This window comes from Salvelinus fontinalis, chromosome 6, assembly GCF_029448725.1.
Source record: "Salvelinus fontinalis isolate EN_2023a chromosome 6, ASM2944872v1, whole genome shotgun sequence".
In the NCBI taxonomy this organism is placed as follows: Eukaryota; Metazoa; Chordata; class Actinopteri; order Salmoniformes; family Salmonidae; genus Salvelinus; species Salvelinus fontinalis.
This window is the reverse complement of record NC_074670.1, coordinates 51,115,441-51,133,819: the sequence shown is the minus strand read 5'-3', so window position 1 is coordinate 51,133,819 and position 18,379 is coordinate 51,115,441. Positions and strand designations below refer to the sequence as shown.

At 46.6% G+C, this 18,379-nt stretch overlaps 1 protein-coding gene across 1 annotated transcript in view; it reads right to left on the bottom strand.

Moving 5' to 3' along the window:
• LOC129858044 (vascular endothelial growth factor receptor kdr-like) overlaps positions 1–18,379 on the bottom strand; it is a 72,929-nt gene that overhangs the window by 7,040 nt on the left and 47,510 nt on the right. The window contains exons 25-29 of the mRNA XM_055926943.1: positions 17,856–17,955; positions 13,918–14,023; positions 4,403–4,524; positions 3,080–3,152; positions 2,776–2,876 (exon numbers count right to left, since the gene is read on the bottom strand). Of these exons, the coding sequence (XP_055782918.1) occupies positions 2,799–2,876; positions 3,080–3,152; positions 4,403–4,524; positions 13,918–14,023; positions 17,856–17,955 (479 nt within the window). The 3' untranslated portion in view covers positions 2,776–2,798. The remainder of the gene's footprint in view (positions 1–2,775; positions 2,877–3,079; positions 3,153–4,402; positions 4,525–13,917; positions 14,024–17,855; positions 17,956–18,379) is intronic.

Below are 18,379 nucleotides of genomic sequence, written 5' to 3'. Positions count from 1 at the left end.
ACGCTATCGATGACCTGGGTGATTGCTAGCTGGGAACCCAGCAAACCCAGGAACATTCCCAGAACATTATACTACAATTCCCATTAAGTTCTAGTTAGGGTTTTATCTAACATTAGGTTGATAACATCCCAATATAATGTTTTTGATAACAAAATATATATATTTTTCTTCAGAAATATGTTTTAAATTAAATAACCTTGGAATGTTCTCCTAACACTCACTAAAATGTTGTGCACAATATCTGTGACAACCCATACAGAACATTCCCCAAACGTTCTCATTAGGTTTCCAGGTTATGTAATAACACAACGTACCAGAGTAATGTTTTCCCAGCAAATCAAAATTGGTTCTGTGAAAGTGTGTTCTCATAACAGAGCTCTGCTACCCGACCCAAGCAACAGCAGGTGAATGTTTTTTGCAGCCCAGAATCATCTGCACAACTGGACAGATTTCATGTTTTGGGAACATATCTTTTGTGATGTCCCGACAATATTCTCACCAGACTGTTTCCGCAACCTAATGAAACATTCTGGGAACCTTTTAAGTTTTTGTTGTACTTTCACCCCCCCCCCCCCAATTTCATGATACCCAATTGGTAGTTAGTCTTTTCCCATCGCTGCAACTCCCCTACAGACTCGGGAGAAGTGAAGGTCGAGAGCCACGCGTCCTCCGACACACGACCCTGCAAAACCTCACTGCTTCTTGACACACTGCTGGCTTAACCCGGAAGCCAGCCACACCACTGTGTCAGAGGAAACACTGTCCAACTGGCGACCGAGGTCAGCTTGCAGACTCCCGGCCCGCCAAAACGAGTTGCTAGAGCGCGGTGGGACAAGGAAATCCATTCTGGGAACCTTTAAAGAACGGATTAAATGTGTTCTAGAAACATTTTTTGCAACATCTGGCAAATGTTTTATACAAAAATGATATAATCATCAGCAAGACTGGACAGTTATGAGAACATTTGCCGCGACCTAATGAATGTTCTGGGAACTTTCACAGAACCAATTTTGGTTTGATGGGAAGCTTAGTCTACGCCTGAGGATTTGTGAACTGTATCATGAGATTACATTTAGAATAACCTGAATGCTTGTTTAAATCATTTTGGAAGTTGCTGGTTTGCGGAGCATGTTCAGATCCAAAGAGTCCGGGTGTGTGACCTACTAGATCAACCCTGCTATTGGCCAACGTTCAACATCATAAACAATCTCTAAAATCTCAATCTACACAAACCACAGGTTTATCTGGGACAGTGGGTGGACTGTACATGCATAATGGGATGTTTCCTCTTTCTGAACATTAGCTCTCAGTTCATTGCGTAGGGGAGCCTTCATTCTCAAAGGCACAGGGAGATGTTAGACAACAATTCGTCAGCCACCACAGGCTGATTATACTGGATCAGATAACATCCAGGGTGATGAGACATCTGAGTCCACAACTGTTCCTCAGCAATGACACTGTTATTCTGACAACATCTGTTAGATTGACTCTGGACAGAGTGTTTGGACAGAGTGTTTGGACAGAGTGTCTGGACAGAGTGCTTGGACAGAGTGCTTGGACAGAGTGCTTGGACAGAGTGCCTCCTTGGCCCCGACTTCTCATGTAATCTCACACTATGGTAGTTGAGTGATGTATGAAACCTCTACTCTAAACTTAGAAACTCCTTGATAAGTAAGTTGTCAGAGGATGTCTCAATGTGGCCGAGCAGCCTTTTGAGCTTTAGTGTTAAACCACCCAGGCCTGAGTCACACTTCCACTGGACTTTTGTTCTCTGTCTTTTGGGTTGTCACCTTAGGGCAATATCCCTCCCCAGAGTCCTTTGTCTCGATTGGGCTCTCGCATGGCTTCTTTTTACAAATGCAAAAACCTGTCATTGAGGTTCAGAGGGTGATAGGGACCGTGTGTGTGTGTGTGACAATCCGAACGTCTACATTCCAGGCCAGTGGGTGGGTTTCCTGGGCAGGTCCAGCACCCTGCCTCTCCTACCTCTTTCTGTTTCCCCTATCTCTCCATCCTGCTTCTCTACCCCTCTACCCTTCTCTGGCTCTCTACCCCTCCCAGCCTATCTACCCTTCTCTGCCTCTCCACCCTCCCAGCCTCTCCACCCCATCTACCCTTCTCTGCCTCTCCACCCCTCCCAGCCTCTGCCGCTCCACCCCTCTCTACCCCTCCCAGCCTATCTACACTTCTCTGCCTCTCCACCCCTCTCTACCCCTCACAGCCTATCTACCCTTCTCTGCCTCTCCACCCCTCCCAGCCTCTCCACCCCTCCCGGCCTCTGCCTCTCCACCCCTCCCGGCCTCTGCCTCTCCACCCCTCCCGGCCTCTGCCTCTCCACCCCTCCCGGCCTCTGCCTCTCCACCCCTCCCAGTCTATCTACCCTTCTCTGCCTCTCCACCCCTCCCATCCTCTGCCTCTCCACCCCTCCCGGCCTCGGCCTCTCCACACGTCCCGGCTTCGGCCTCTCCATACCTCCCGGCCTATGCCTCTCCACACCTCCCGGCCTATGCCTCTTCACCCCTCCCGGCCTCGGCCTCTCTACCTCTCCTCCCAGCCCATCGACCTCTCCTCCCAGCCCATCTACCCCTCCCTGCCGCTCTACCCCTGCCTGCCGCTCTACCATTCCCTGCCTCTGCCTGTGGCTCCCCTGCCTCTGCCTGTGGCTCCCCTGCCTCTGCCTGTGGCTCCGCTGCCTCTTACTATGGTTCTATCCGCCCCTCTCTGCGTCTCCAGATGATGTCAGTGACAGGGATGATGGGTATTAGGTGTACTCACGCCAGGGCCATGATGCAGAGAGGTCAGGCAAAAGACTCCAGGCGCTTCAGCGTGTTCCCATCGTCAGACGACAGGCCCATCCCACTGTCTGACTGTCCCCCCTGCACGTGCAGAGAGAGAGAGAGAGAGAGAGAGAGAGAGAGAGAGAGAGAATGAGAGAGAAAGTGTCAGAGCTAGTCCAACAAAAGCGTGGTCTCACATATGTCTATTCTTACAGGCCAGATGTTTTACACCCTACTAATTAGGCAGCTCTGTAGTGAAGAGACACCCTCATGTTAAGTTGGGGGGTGATGAGTTAATTCACCTCATGGTTGTCGTTAGAACTGTTCTCCATGGTAACCTCGTCAAAGGTCTTCACACTTCCCGGCCGGATGTTCCTGAAGGGATAAAATTTCCAAAGTCAGATCCCAATCAGGGAATTCCAAGATTACATGTGCCAAAAAGCGGCATTAAGAAACACAATAAGCGGGAACATAATCAAGTTGATGAACAATTACATAGTGTCAGTGGGATTGGTCTTTGAAAATAACCTCTATTTATTTTGCTTTTCAACAGACGCAGAGAATCAAATGGCTGCTTAATTCCGCTTAAGGGATAACTGCTCATTTCAACGCATTCTCAATAAACACACTCGTAGGACCTGTGAAACGAGGGCTTGACAAATATTATTTTAAGTGGACCTAAACCCTAAAGCAGGGTCTGTGGTTTGGGAGGAAATTCCTTGAAGGGGCCACAATGCTTTGGGCTCCCTCAACATCTCACTGCCAATGTATATAGGGCAATATATCTCAACCTTAATCAGGTCTTTCACTGTCCTCAACTAGATCTACATGAACTTCTTTAAGAGTAAGTAGCCGAACCGCCAAGCAAAGCATATGTTAAGAAAATGGTGTGTGCTTTGAACAATGTATTGAAATGATTGGTTGTTATTTTAAAGGCACAATATGCAGAAATCACTCTGACATTTCCTAGTTGCTAAAATTCTAATAGTTCGCCTAATATCAGTTGATGTGCCAAAACAAGCAAGTACAGTGTAGAGAATCATTGTACCAGCTAAACCGCTGTGAAATATATTTTCCATAACTAAAAATATTGTATTTTCAGCTGTCTGAAGCTGGTGTACCAAACTGAAAGTAAAAGACGCAAAAACGAAACTTAACGGGAAGCATAGAAATAGCGCACATAGAACATATCCACAGCTTCTTAGACGTGCTTTAACCACGAATGACAGATCTATAACTCACATTTCTATGTGAACTTTGGTAGGGTTGCCCAAAAACGTACATATTGTAGCTTTAACATTCAGTACATTTAAGATAACACATATTTAAAGAGAGATAAACGTTCCGTTAAGCCAAGACGCCCAAGGAGACATTACATTTCCTGCTGAAGTGTCTCTATTAAATCTTATATAATGTACATAGACTTATGGCAGAAATCTTCAACTAAACTGAAATGCTATAAAATGTGAGAGAGCTTATTCAATAGTGTTGTGTGATCTCCATGTTAGGTTCAGGGTAATATCTCTCTGTTAGGTTCAGGGTAATATCTCTCTGTTAGGTTGAGGGTAATATAGCTGGGTAATGTAGTGTAGTGACTGGCCAGCTGACAGACTCCTGTTTCTTACCAGGTGCTCCCTGAGTCGCGGTGAGAGAGCGGCCTGGTGTTGGTCTCCTCTGACCGGGCCGTGTTGGAGGGGTCTCCCTCCTTGGACAGTAGGGCTGCTATAGGGATGTAATGCTTGCCCTCCTGAACGGAAAGAAAGAGGAGAGACCACAACATATCAGACCAGAGGCCTTGCTAACAACTATCATAGCATGACGGAAAACACATGTAGGTGATAAGTGTGTGAAGCCTTTTGAGATTTGAGCATAATACTGTCCGTGTGCTACACAAACATCCATTCAGGGCCTGCAGACAAGCAGGGAATGTTGCCAAAGAACCCAAAGGTCACGCCTAATAAATAAAATGTGGAATGCCTGAGGGCCACAGATGGAGCAGTGTGATGATGTTGGTAGAGACAACCTCACTGACTTGCCAGTGAAGGACTGAGTCTGTCTGTAAGTAACAGACCTACAGTTGAAGTCGGAAGTTTACATACCTTAGCCAAATACATTTAAACTAATTTTTTCACAATTCCTGACATTTAATCCTGGTAAAAATTCCCTGTATTAGGTCAGTTAGGATCACCACTTTATTTTAAGATGTGAAATGTCGGAATAAGAGTAGAGAGAATGATTTATTCCCAGTGGGTTATTCCCACTTTCATCACATTCCCAGTGGGTCAGAAGTTTACATACACTCAATTAGTATTTGGTAGCATTGCCTTTAAATTGTTTAACTTGGGTCAAACATTTCGGGTGGCCTTCCACAAGCTTCCCACAATAAGTTCGGTGAATTTTGGCCCATTCCTCCTGACAGAGCTGGTGTAACTGAGTCAGGTTTGTAGGCCTCCTTGCTCGCACACACTTTTTCAGTTCTGCTCACAAATGTTCTATGAGATTGAGGTCATAGCCACTCCAATACCTTGATTTTGTTGTCCTTAAGCCATTTCGCCACAACTTTGGAAGTATGCTTGTAGTCATTGTCCATTTGGAAGACCCATTTGCGACCAAGCTTTAATTTCCTGACTGATGTCTTGAGATGTTGCTTCAATATATCCACATAATTTCCCTCCCTCTGTCACAAACGTGGTAGTGAGGAGACCAAAGCACAGCGTGACGTGAAGACATATTTTTAATACAAGACGACTAAACACGAAGAACACTAAACAAACTAACAAAATAACAAAACGAACGTGACTGCTATTAACAAAGAGTGCATACATGCAACTTCACATAGACAATAACCCACAAACCAAACTGGAAAATGGCAACCTAAATAGGATCCCCAATCAGAGACAACGATAAACAGCTGCCTCTGATTGGGAACCAATCCAGGCCACCATAGACCTACATAATGCCTAGACTACACACACACACCTAGACATACCAAAACCCTAGACAAGACAAAAACACACATACCACCCTCGTCACACCCTGGCCTAACCAAAATAATAAAGAAAACAAAGAATACTAAGGTCAGGGCGTGACAGTACCCCCCCCCCCCAAAGGCGCGGACTCCGGCCGCAAAAACCTGACTCTAAAGGGGAGGGTCCGGGTGGGCCTTCTTCACGGCGGCGGCTCGGGTGCGGGGACCCTCGCAGCGTACCCCGGACTGAAGACCATCTTAGAGGGCGCCACTGGACTGAGGGGCGGCTCCGGCAGCTCCGGACAGGAGAGCGGCTTCGGGCAGCTCCGGACAGGAGGGCGGCTCCGGCAACTCCTGACTGACGGGTGGCTCCGGCAGCTCCTGACTGACGGGCGGCTCCGGCAGCTCCTGACTGACGGGCGGCTCCGGCAGCTCCGGACAGGAGGGCGACTCCGGCAGCTCCGGACAGGAGGGCGGCTCCGGCAACTCCTGACTGACGGGTGGCTCCGGCAGCTCCTGACTGACGGGCGGCTCCGGCAGCTCCGGACTGACGGGCGGCTCCGGCAGCTCCTGACTGACGGGCGGCTCTGGACTGCCGAGGCGCACTGTAGGCCTGGTGCGTGGTCCCTGAACTGGTGGTACCGGGCTGAGGACACGCACCTCAGGACGAGTGCGAGGAGCAGGAACAGGGCATACTGGACCCTGGAGGCGCACTGTAGGCCTGGCGCGTGGTACCGGGCTGGGGACACGCACCTCAGGGCGAGTGCGGGGAGGAGGAACAGGGCATACTGGACCCTGGAGGCGTACTGTAGGCCTGGTGCGTGGTGCCTTAACTGGTGGTACCGGGCTGGGGACACGCACCTCAGGGTGAGTGCGGGGAGGAGGAACAGGATACACGGGACCGTGGAGACGCACTGGATGTCTAGAGTGTATAGTTGACACAACCCGTCCTGGGTGGATGTTTATTTTCGCCCTGCACAGGACGTACTGGGCTGTGCAGACTCACCGGAGACACAGTACGCAAAACCGGCGCAGGATATCCTGGTCCAAGGAGGTACACTGGAGACCAGGATCGCTGAGCCGGCACCCTCCTTCCTGGCTGGATGCTCATTCTAGCCCGGCCAATGCGAGGAGCTGGAATAGAGCGCACCGGGCTAGAATAGCGCACTGGAGACACCGTGCGCATCTCTGCATAACACGGTGCCTCAGTTACACGCTCCCCACGGTAAGCACAAGGAGTTGGCTCAGGTCTCCTACCTGACTCAGCCAATCTCCTCATGTTCCCCCCCCCCAAAAGAAAATCGTGTGCTTCCGCGTGCTAGCCGCATACCTTTATATCATCGCCGTACCTCCATTCTCCTGTATCCATCCTCGCACTGTTCCGTTGAATCCCAGGCGGGCTCTGGCACTCTCCCTGGATCGATCGACCACCTCTCTATTTCCTCCCAGGTTGTTACCCACTCATCCCTCTCCCGGGTCCATTTTTCCACCAAGTGCTGTTCCTCCCTTTCACGCTGCTTGGTCCTTGTTTGGTGGGTAGTTCTGTAACGGTTCTCGTCCTCTTCGCCTGAGGAGGAGTAGGAAATATCGGACCAATGTGCACCGCGGTAAATGCCCACCCAGACCCACCCCGATAGGTTCAGGTTTTGCGTCCGGAGTCCGCACCTTTGGGGGGGGGGGGGGGGGGGGTACTGTCACGTTCTGACCTTAGTTCCTATGTCTTTATTTTAGTTTGGTCAGGGCGTCGTGAGTTGGGGTGGGCATTCTATGTTGTTTTTCTATGTTTTGTTCTATACATTATATTTCTATGTGTTTGGCCTAGTATGGTTCTCAATCAGAGGCAGGTGTCAATCGTTGTCTCTGATTGTGAATCTTACTTAGGTAGCCTGTTTTCCCACTATGGGTTGTGGGTAGTTATTTTCTGTGTCTGTGTTTCACCATACAGAACTGTTTTGGTTGTTTGTGCTTTTGTTATTTTTGTTCAGTGTTCAGTTGATTTATTAAACATCTCATTATGGACACTTACCACGCTGCACATTGGTCCGATATTTCCTACTCCTCCTCAGACGAAGAGGACGAAAACCGTTACACCCTCATGGCGCCATCTATTTTGTGAAGTGCACCAGTCCCTCCTGCAGCAAAGCACCCCCACAACATGATGCTGCCACCCCTGTGCTTCACGGTTGGGATGGTGTTCTTTGGCTTGCAAGCCTCCCCCTTTTTCCTCCAAACATAACGATGATCATCATGGCCAAACAGTTCTATTTTTGTTTCATCAGATCAGAGGACATTTCTCCAAAAAGTACGATCTTTGTCCCCATGTGCAGTTGCAAACCGTAGTCTGGCTTTTTTATGGCGGTTTTGGAGCAGTGGCTCCTTCTTTGCTGAGCGGCCTTTCAAGTTATGTCGATATAGGACTCGTTTTACTGTGTATATAGATACCTTTGTACCTGTTTCCTCCAGCATTTTCACAAGGTCCTTTGCTGTTGTTCTGGGATTGATTTGCACTTTTCGCACCAAAGTACATTCATCTCTAGGAGACAGAACGCGTCTCCTTCCTGAGCGGTGTGACGGCTGCGTGGTCCCATGGGGTTTATACTTGCGTACTATTGTTTGTACAGAGGAACGTGGTACCTTCAGGCGTTTGGAAATTGCTCCCAAGGATGAACAAGACTTGTGGAGGTCTACAATTGTTTTTCTGAGGTCTTGGCTGATTTATTTTGATTTTCCCATGATGTCAAGCAAAGAGGCACTGAGTTTGAAGGTAGGCCATGAAAGGTACACCTCCAATTGACTCAAATTATGTCATTTAGCCAATCAGAAGCTTCTAAAGCCATCTTCTGGAATTTTCCAAGCTGTTTAAAAGGCACAGTCAACTTAGTCTATGTAAACTTCTGATCCACTGGAATTCTGATACAGTGAATTATGAGTGAAATAATCTGTCTGTGAACAATTGTTGGAAAAATGACTTGTGTCATGCACAAAGTAGATGTCCTAACCGACTTGCTAAAACTATAGTTTGTTAACAAGAAATTTGGGGAGTGGTTGAAAAACGAGTTTTAATGACTCCAACCTAAGTTTATGTAAACTTACGACTTCAACTGTAGCTTAATGGAAGGGTTGAAATCCTTACTGTGCGGCTATTTTCTGTCCAGTCAGGATGGGATCCCACACGGTTGGTTTTCAGCGAGAGCAATCTGTTATGTTATAAAGCATTTCTATACTGCGGTTTTATGTGACATGTGAGGTCTGGTCTGCTGTCATCTCTTATCTCGTTACAATCCCCACTCTCTGTGGCTGTGTTTTTGACTGTCTTTTAAACTCTGAGTTTTTGGAATTATTAGGACTTGATGGGACCGTATAGTTTTGTGTTCGCAGGGGAAACAGTCAATTTTCCATCAGCAGACACAGTCGCTGCTTTCCTTCTCACTGTCTTGATTCCAGTGGTGTAGTGGAGGGTATACAGAGGTATATACCGTGTACCTCCAATTTTGTTGTGGGCATTTGGTATGCTCACCTCTTATCCCCACGATTCATATCAAAGTAGTGAAGTGGAGGTATACGCCATATCAATTAATAAGGCTGATAGAACGGATCTGAATGTTTAGCTTAAAATGTTGATAAACACATTTTAAAGCTCAGCAATGTGCACGCGGTGGTAGGCCTACGCGCAAATGTTCCAAAATGCAATTTGCGGAAAACACTGTTCTAAAATGCAGCCGGGTTGTTCAAGAATGACTTCGAAATTGGACGTCGAGTGTGACTCAGACCCCAGTGACTAATTGAATTGTTAAGTAGTTTCCTAAGGACAATGTGGCTGGAGTCCTTAAAGAGCGGCTGCCTTTAAATAGCAACAAATCCCTTTAGAAATGGCCTACGTGGTATCGATATGATTAAGAAATATTTATTCTAGTGTCAAAATTGACTACAAAGTGTAAATAGGTTAGTTTTGGTCATAGAGTCAGTCTCGTCTTAAACTGAGTTTGGAACATCTGTGCATCACACCGGGAAATGAAGGTTGGGTTTTGATTTGACATGTCCACTTGCCCACTAACATGGGGTGAACAGCTGCAGTGATTCCTCTCTATCCAATAGCATAGACAGTGAGTCAGGCCTGCCCAACAGCCCGACTTTGTTTACATGAGACAAAAAAACATTAACATGAGAAATACTGCACCAAATACCTTAGTTGGATGTAAAATTGTGCAACTTAAACATCCTCGGATAAAACGGCAAAATTAATGACAAAAAAATGTATGACTAAGGTAACTCATGTTTTGAGTTACCTTAGATTCATTCTGGGGATTTTGAGGAAGTAAAATAGGCTTCTGCGTCTACGGTGTCTCATTGGGGACAAACATCATTAACCAAACGCGGAATCAGTCAGGAAGCACACCTCCAAGACTGAAATAAAAAATGTCTAATGAGCAACAGAAAAACCCACGTGCCAATCGGCGTGTTCAGTGGCTCTTTGTCTGTGTCGTGGCTTCCCCCACATGGAAGTAGTTTTCGGCACTTTGCCTAAACTTGACTTACTTACCTAAACCCTTTTACTCCGTGAGGAGCATAGGTTATACGCAAATGTGCTCCACCGCACTCAGTTTTACTGGCCAGAAGCAAAGCATATAAAACACAGTTCGTCATACAAGCCTTATGAGCATAGTGCACTTAGATGAGGCAAGGCCAGAGCATAGTGCACTTAGATGAGGCAAGGCTAGTGCCCTTAGATGAGGCAAGGCTAGTGCCCTTAGATGAGGCAAGGCCAGAGTATAGTGCACTTAGATGAGGCAAGGCCAGAGCATAGTGCACTTAGATGAGGCAAGGCCAGAGCATAGTGCCCTTAGATGAGGCAAGGCCAGAGCATAGTGCCTTTAGATGAGGCGAGGCCAGAGCATAGTGCCCTTAGATGAGGCAAGGCCAGAGCATAGTGCACTTAGATGAGGCAAGGCTAGTGCCCTTAGATGAGGCAAGGCCAGAGTATAGTGCCCTTAGACGAGGCAAGGCCAGAGTATAGTGCACTTAGATGAGGCAAGGCCAGAGCATAGTGCACTTAGATGAGGCAAGGCCAGAGCATAGTGCACTTAGATGAGGCAAGGCCAGAGCATAGTGCACTTAGATGAGGCAAGGCCAGAGCATTGTGCACTTAGACGAGGCAAGGCGAGGGGTGAAAGTAAGCCGGTACAGAGTACCAGGAAAATTAAAAGTGGGGGTATGACATACCGGTAAAACATGAGCCTATCACAATAATGAAAACCAAGATTGCAAGAAAACTGTAAGCTATTACACCATAATTTATCAACCGCATGAACAATGTGCCAATAGATGGGTGGTATACAATCCAAAATGAGGTGTGGTTCCATGTGAACACTAACAGTTTGCCAAGGTAAAGATGACTGGCCGGGACCAAGACCACACGGACAGCAGTGGACGCATCAATCAATTTAGGCTACAAGAAGGTGCCTAATGACAATCGGTGAATGTTATTAACATTGTTGGTGTTTTATTAGACGTCTCTCATCAAACCGCAGGTGCACAGTGCAGTGTTTTAGATGCTGTAATTCTCTTAAAGTACACGAACGTGCGCAGGTAGCATACTTTTTTAAATGATTTGTTTGACAATCAGACAAAAACATCATGCCTGGTTCTGTTCATGCCACATTAAAAGGTAATACATTTTTACAGTTGAAGCTAGAATCCTAAATTGAAACAATAACAAAGTGGTTCACCCGCCTCATAGTTTGAACCATGTTTTGAGGCTATACAGTGTTTGCTTACATTTACATTGTTTACAAACGTATAAAGTTATATTTTGGATGCTGATGGGGTACGACATTTGAACTAAGCTCATGAGGCATTTATAAGTTATATTCTTCAAGAATCAATACGTATACAGTGCATTCAAAAAGTATTCAGACCCCTTGACTTTTTCCATATTTTGTTACGTTACAGCCTTATTCTAAAATGTATATATATATAATAAAAAAAATCAGGTGCATCCTGTTTCCATTGCTCATCATTGAGATGTTTCTAAAATTTGATTGTAGTCCACCTGTGGTAAATTCAATTGATTAGACATGATTTGGAAAGGCACACATCTGTCTATATAAGGTCCCACAGTTGTCAGTAGAGCTCCGAGACAGCATTGTGTCAAGCCACAGATCTGGGGAAGGGTACCAAAACATTTCTGCAGCATTGAAGGTCCTCCAAGAACACAGTGGCCTCCACCATTCTTAAATGGAAGAAGTTAGTTTGGAACCACCAAGACTCTTCCTAGAGCTGTCCTCCCGGCCAAACTGAGCAATCGGGGGAGAAGGGCCTTAGTCAGGGAGGTGACCAAGAACCCGATGGTCACTCTGACAGATCTCCAGAGTTCCTCTGTGGAGATGGGAGAACCTTCCAGAAAGACAACCATATTTGCAGCACCCCACCAATCAGGCCTTTATGGCAGAGTGGCCAGACAGAAGCCACTCCTCAGTAAAAGGCACATTACAGCCCGCTTGGAGTTTGCCAAAAGGAACCTAAAGGACTCTCAGACCATGACAAACAAGATTCTCTGGTCTGATGAAACCAATATTGAACTCTTTGGCCTGAATGCCAAGCGTCACGTCTGGAGGAAACCTGGCACCATCCCTACGGTGAAGCATGGTGGTGGTAGCAGCATCATGCTGTTGGGATGTTTTCCAGCAGCAGGGACTGGGAGAGTAGTCAGGATTGAGGGAAAAATGAACGGAGCAATGTACAGAGAGATCCTTGATGAAAACCTGGAGCACTCAGGATCTCAGACTGGGGCGAAGGTTCACCTTCCAAAAGGACAACGACCCTAAGCACACAGCCAAGACAACACAGGAGTGGCTTCGGGACCAGTCTCTGAATGTCCTTGAGTGGCCCAGCCAGAGCCTGGACTTGAACCCAATCTAACATCTCTGGAGAGACCTGAAAATAGCTGTGCCGCGATGCTCCCCATCCAACCTGACAGAGCTTGAGAGGATTTGCAGAGAAGAATTGGACAAACTCCTGTTGTGGAAATTCAGTACTGAGAAAGACTTGGTCATTTCGTCAAACAATCATCTTATTTAATATTGATGAATTATTGCAATAATGAGGCTGGTCGACCCCCCCACCCTTGAGTGTAGGACCGAGTAACCTAACCTTCACACAAATGCAGAGTACTTTATATAGCTGACACTAACAATGCTCAGCCATAGTTGGTTCAACCCCCCTCATGCAGACCAAGGACCATCATAAGCCACTCTGGGTTCATCCTGTCGTTATCTGCACATGGGTTGTTGTCTTAACCCCACCCTGGCTTAGTTTCCCAGATGCAAGGATGATTTTGAGACAATGAGGGATTGTTCTACTCCTAAGCTATCTCTAGTAAAACACATTCTTGTCTACGTAATGCAGTCTTTAACTCATTTTTCAGCTCAAGCCACCTCCAGTGACCGTACGCCCAGATTAGCTGCAGGGAACTAGAGTGGATATCATAAAACACAGACACTAACAGGACAGAAATATCATCCTATTTGTTAAGTATTAATTGCTAACTATTAATATCAAACAAATCAGGTAAATATGTACCTTTTCTATCACACTACCCAAATACCAGTGTGCCAAGCTTGCAGCGTCATACCCAAGAAGACTCGAGGCTGTAATCGCTGCCAAAGGTGCTTCAACAAAGTACTGATTAAAGGGTCTGAGTACTTACGTAAATGTAATATTTCAGTTTTGTATTTTTGTATAAATTTGCAAAAATGGTAGATTTCATGAGGGGGAAAACGATTTAATACATTTTACAATAAGGCTGTAACGTAACAAAATGTGGAAAAAGTCAAGGGGTCTGAATACTTTCCGAATGCGCTGTATATCATTACGTCCAAACATGGATGTAGCAACTAAGGATTCTAGCTCTAAATGACATGCGTTTACTATTAGGCCCATTCAAAATGTTTAGTGCACACCCATATTGGAGGTCCTGTACCTGGCAGATATTACATCTACTTTCACCCCTGGGCAAGGCCCTGTCCACAACCCTGCTGACCTCTGATCTCCAGATCACCTTGAACCTGGTCTTCACCACCACCTTCACCTATTCAGTCATTTCAGACTAGTGATAACCTCACGGACAGAAGGAATAGATTTTAAAGTATTAAAACAAAGCCATGAGGATCTTACCTGCTGTACACTGGCCTGTAGCAGGTCTCCTAGTCTCTCCACCAGCTCAGTGAAGGTTGGTCGGTCTCCTGACTCGCCCTGCCAGCAGTCCAACATGGTCTGGTATCTGAGGAGAAATACACATCATGTCATTATGCTGGCTCATATTCACATTCTGATAACACAGACACTGTACAGCTTTGTTGAGCAATATACAAATAAATGATGGTTATAATATGGTAATCGTAGAAATCTATATGGGTTGGTAATGACCCCTGCCTGATGGTGATGAATTTAGCACAATGCAGATGGCCAGGAACGGCTAGGTTTCACTCCGCTGTGCTTTGGTGAGAAGCAGACATTTACCCAAAAGGCAAATAGCATTCAATCTTTTACAACCAGGAGTGCTTTGACTTTAGCAACAACCTGCACTCCACCAGACAGACCTTGTGTGTGTGGAGGCTGACTGACACCAGAGATGACCTGTAGCTGGCTTCCACCCAAATCAACTGTCATCTAAAATACTCATATATCCAATATTTCATTTTCCAAGGATAATCTGGTCTCGGGGGCTGTATCTCATTCCCTCTAGGTCTTGGTGTGAACATTAGGAATGCTCAGAGCCCCCCTCTGGTCTTTGACGAGCTGTCAGCCTCGCTGCCCATATGGGAAGACTCAGGGCCGTTATGTGCTGTGTTTCCACTGCAGCAGTGGCCTGTAATAACGGCCGGACTCGGCCGTGGAGGAATTCAGAGATGGAGTGCAGGCTGCTGTTTAAATCAAACCCTACAGTCAGGGGTGATGATGGATCCCTAGCCTGTTTCTTACTACGGAGCGCGGCCTCCAAACACAGAGGCCCTTACGTAAACAGAGCCAGGTGCCCATTAGCTCCATTATGTTCCTCTGATTGGCACCAGATTGAGTCAATTTGGAGTTTGGAGAAAATTCCAGTAAAAAGCAGATGGTTCATTACATCCTCCGTCTTTTGCCCTCTCCATCTGTGTTTGCATTCAGGGAACCTAGACCTTGGCTTGACAAGACTTCTCCTCTCCTCTCGGTGCAGTGGAGATTGGCTGGAGAAACGACCGAGTTGCTGGGCTGTGATTCCCATGTTAATGAGTGTCCTTGGCCAGGTGGAGGGACTCCTAACATCCTCACAGTGACAGGATGGAAGCCCAGAGCAGACCACCATGGGCCACACATCAAGAGGAGGGGATGTAGACAGCAACGTAGGGTTGCACAATTTCAACCCAGCTTCCTCTCTGCTGTGTAAGGGGAATAAATTGGTTCCCCCTCCACTGTCTCCTCAGGGAATACTTTGTTGAGGGGGGCCATTGCGGTGGTCGCAATTCCTTAGTCCACTACTCTCTTCTGGCAGGACAGCTGTGGGATGTTGGGAGCTGGACATCCGTTTTTCTCTATTCCCGCGACTTGAGGAGCATTCTTGAGGATGCATCAGATCGCCGTTGGGCTGATGGAGGAACTTTCAATCTTTTAAGCCTAGGGTCACATTCCTGATGAGCCGGTGCACCAGCAGCAGCGTAGATATACCGCCCTGTATCACCCGGCACTTGGCCCCCTTCATTATCCATGGGATCAAGGTCAGGGTCAGAGCCTCTGGATCCCAGGCTCCCACACACCTGAACAACGTCAGGCCTGGGAGGCTCTGAGGAGAAGTGTTGGAGACGGGGTATTACCCATGTAGACTAGAGTGTGTACCGCTCCTCTGCTTGCCATTTAAAGTGATATCAGCGGGTCTTGTGTTTATCTCAGACAAGAGGCAGGTTTACATCATGGTTCCTTGGCATGAGCATGTGTTCTCTATATCTTCATTCTGTCAATGGAAGGCTTTGCTTTGAACCAGAATGGAAAGTATCTTAGAGAGGGATCTTAGAGAGAGGAACTTGGCACCAGTGGGTCTGACTGGATCCACCGAGCTGACATTTGCTTCTGTTCGCGTCCCCGCTCTCTAAGGCTTGTGTCACATGAAGCAATGCGGATGCAATTTCTGTTGCAGATGCAAGTTGCAAGTGACAACATCTCAAGCAACTTTGCTGATACACAAAGCAATTCAAATGCGATTGAAATTACATTCAACATCCAATCCTGTCAAATGTCACATAATGGTTTACATAAATTATTTCTTTATCCAAACGTTTGGTCATTTAAATAGCATCGATATATAGACAAAATGCTGGCTGTGCAATTTAGCTAGCTAGCCAAAATGTTGCCTATTTGCCAACCATGCTTTACCAAGATAGCTAGCAAGCTAACCAAGGTAGCAACGAGCTAAGCTATCTAGCTAGTGCAGTTCATGTTGGACAATTTCAGTTGAAACTGGACATTGAAAGGTCTGGGATTTATTGACTGCCAGACGATGTACAAAACCATGACTAGCCATGGTGTCTGGAATTGTTTATACATTTCCCATTTGCCATGTCTCTCTTTTGTCGCAATGGTTAGAAGCACTGACAACTGGTTCAGAGTTCCTGAATGGAACGACATAACGAGTCGACGTAAACCTTTTCCTGCACACTGATTGGACATTGCATACAGTCAGTTGCGTGAAATAGGCTTGATTTCTATCACTTGTGATGCAATGCAACTACCTTTCAGGCAATTCTTTGGGGGGGGGGGGGGGTGACACACAGAGCAACCCAAACGCATACATTTCCTCCAGATTGCTTCGTGTGACATAGGCTTAAGACTCCAGTCTGGTTCATATTTTGCTGGTCATCTCCAATCACCATCTCCAATGTATTGGTGATATATATATCCATTAACTTGGTTCCAGTTGGCACAATATGTTTAAAACAATTCTGGACAACATTTATCAATTACAAATGAATAAGACAGAGGAAGTTTGACTCCACCATGCTTTGTCACAAATGAAAACCAAACGCTATGCACACACACACACACACACACACACACACACACACACACACACACACACACACACACACACACACACACACACACACACACACACACACACACACACACACACACACACACACACACACACACACACACACACACACACACCTGAATGTGAGCTACATTAAGAGCAGAGCTCAGGAAGTGAGAGCAAGAGGTCCTTATTGTAAACTCAGACATATGCTGCAGCCTGGGACAGTGAGTGAGAGCCCCAGACAGAGCTCGCTGCTGAGAAGCCACCCAGTCACCTAAAGGCAACAACAACCCTAGCTCTCCCTATCCAGTCCACCTCCCTGCTAGACAAACAGCACTGATACCACAGGGCCAGGAGAAACCCCACTAGACTCCCCCAAAGATATTCTGTTTCAGCAGCAGCGTCCACCTCTGCCCTGCTTCAGAGCCCCCTTGTGTGGACAAGGGAGGGAGTGTCCCGCCCTTTGGCACTTTTTGCCCTGTGTCTGGCTGCCCCCCTGGCCACTCCACGCTCCCCCAGCCTTTAGTGTTGGGCTTAATACGGCCGCATCGATGTCAGTCTTAATATGAATCCGCACCTTGCCACCCGCAGCCCCCTCAGTTAACTGCCAATCAGCAGCTCCCGTCTCTCCTCCACATTCAGAGCTGGATTACCCACGATGCCTATAAGCCCTGTCACCCACGAATGAAGGTGCAGATACAAGGCCTTTTTTCACTATATCAATATGGGAGGCTTTTATTGACTGCCCTTTAATGGGTGGCTCTGAGCAAGAGTTCCTGTTAGCTAATTACCTTCAGGAGAGGTTGGGGGATACGGAGACATGACGAGAGGCATGGTTCGGGCTCTTTACAAGTTTCAAGAGCCAAGGGAGCTCAGTGTACTATGCACAGGCAAGAGGTAAGAGAGCTATAGCATTTATGATGAACTTTCTGACATTGGGCCACTCTTCAAACTGCAAGTGCATTGCTTTTTTTGGCGTGAGTTAGATGATGAGATGGGGTTTGTATGTTAAGTAATGGAGAAGCAAAGATTGCTTGATACTTACATCTCAGAGGAGGAGTATTCCGGAGCTCTCATCCTGGTCCCTTCCTTCAGTCGGCAGCAGAACTCCTCGTCGATGTGTAAGCCAGGATATGGAGAGGCACCTGGGAAAGGGAGAGCGAGAGAGAAGTGCAGGGTTATCAGACACTTCAATCTCCCACACAGAGAGGATTGGATACTTTACAAAGATTAGAGAAGAAAGCTTCATAAATTGATTGACCTTACACATGGGCAATGATGTTATACATTGAATAACATCTAGAGATAATGCTAGAATAATTCTGAAATTGGAATATCGGGGGTGAGGTAAGATATATTTTTTAATAACTTTAATTCACGCTTGGCTCAGTCTAAATAAAAACAGTAATACACTAAGCCAACTTGTATCAAATATCCAATCCCGTTGGGGTTTTCAAAAATATTGCCCACGCCATGTAATCCATAAACATTTCCTGACTCATGAACAAATATTTTCATGTACCCGACCGAGAGCCCTGACACAATGTCAGATAGCATCTAAATCTCCAG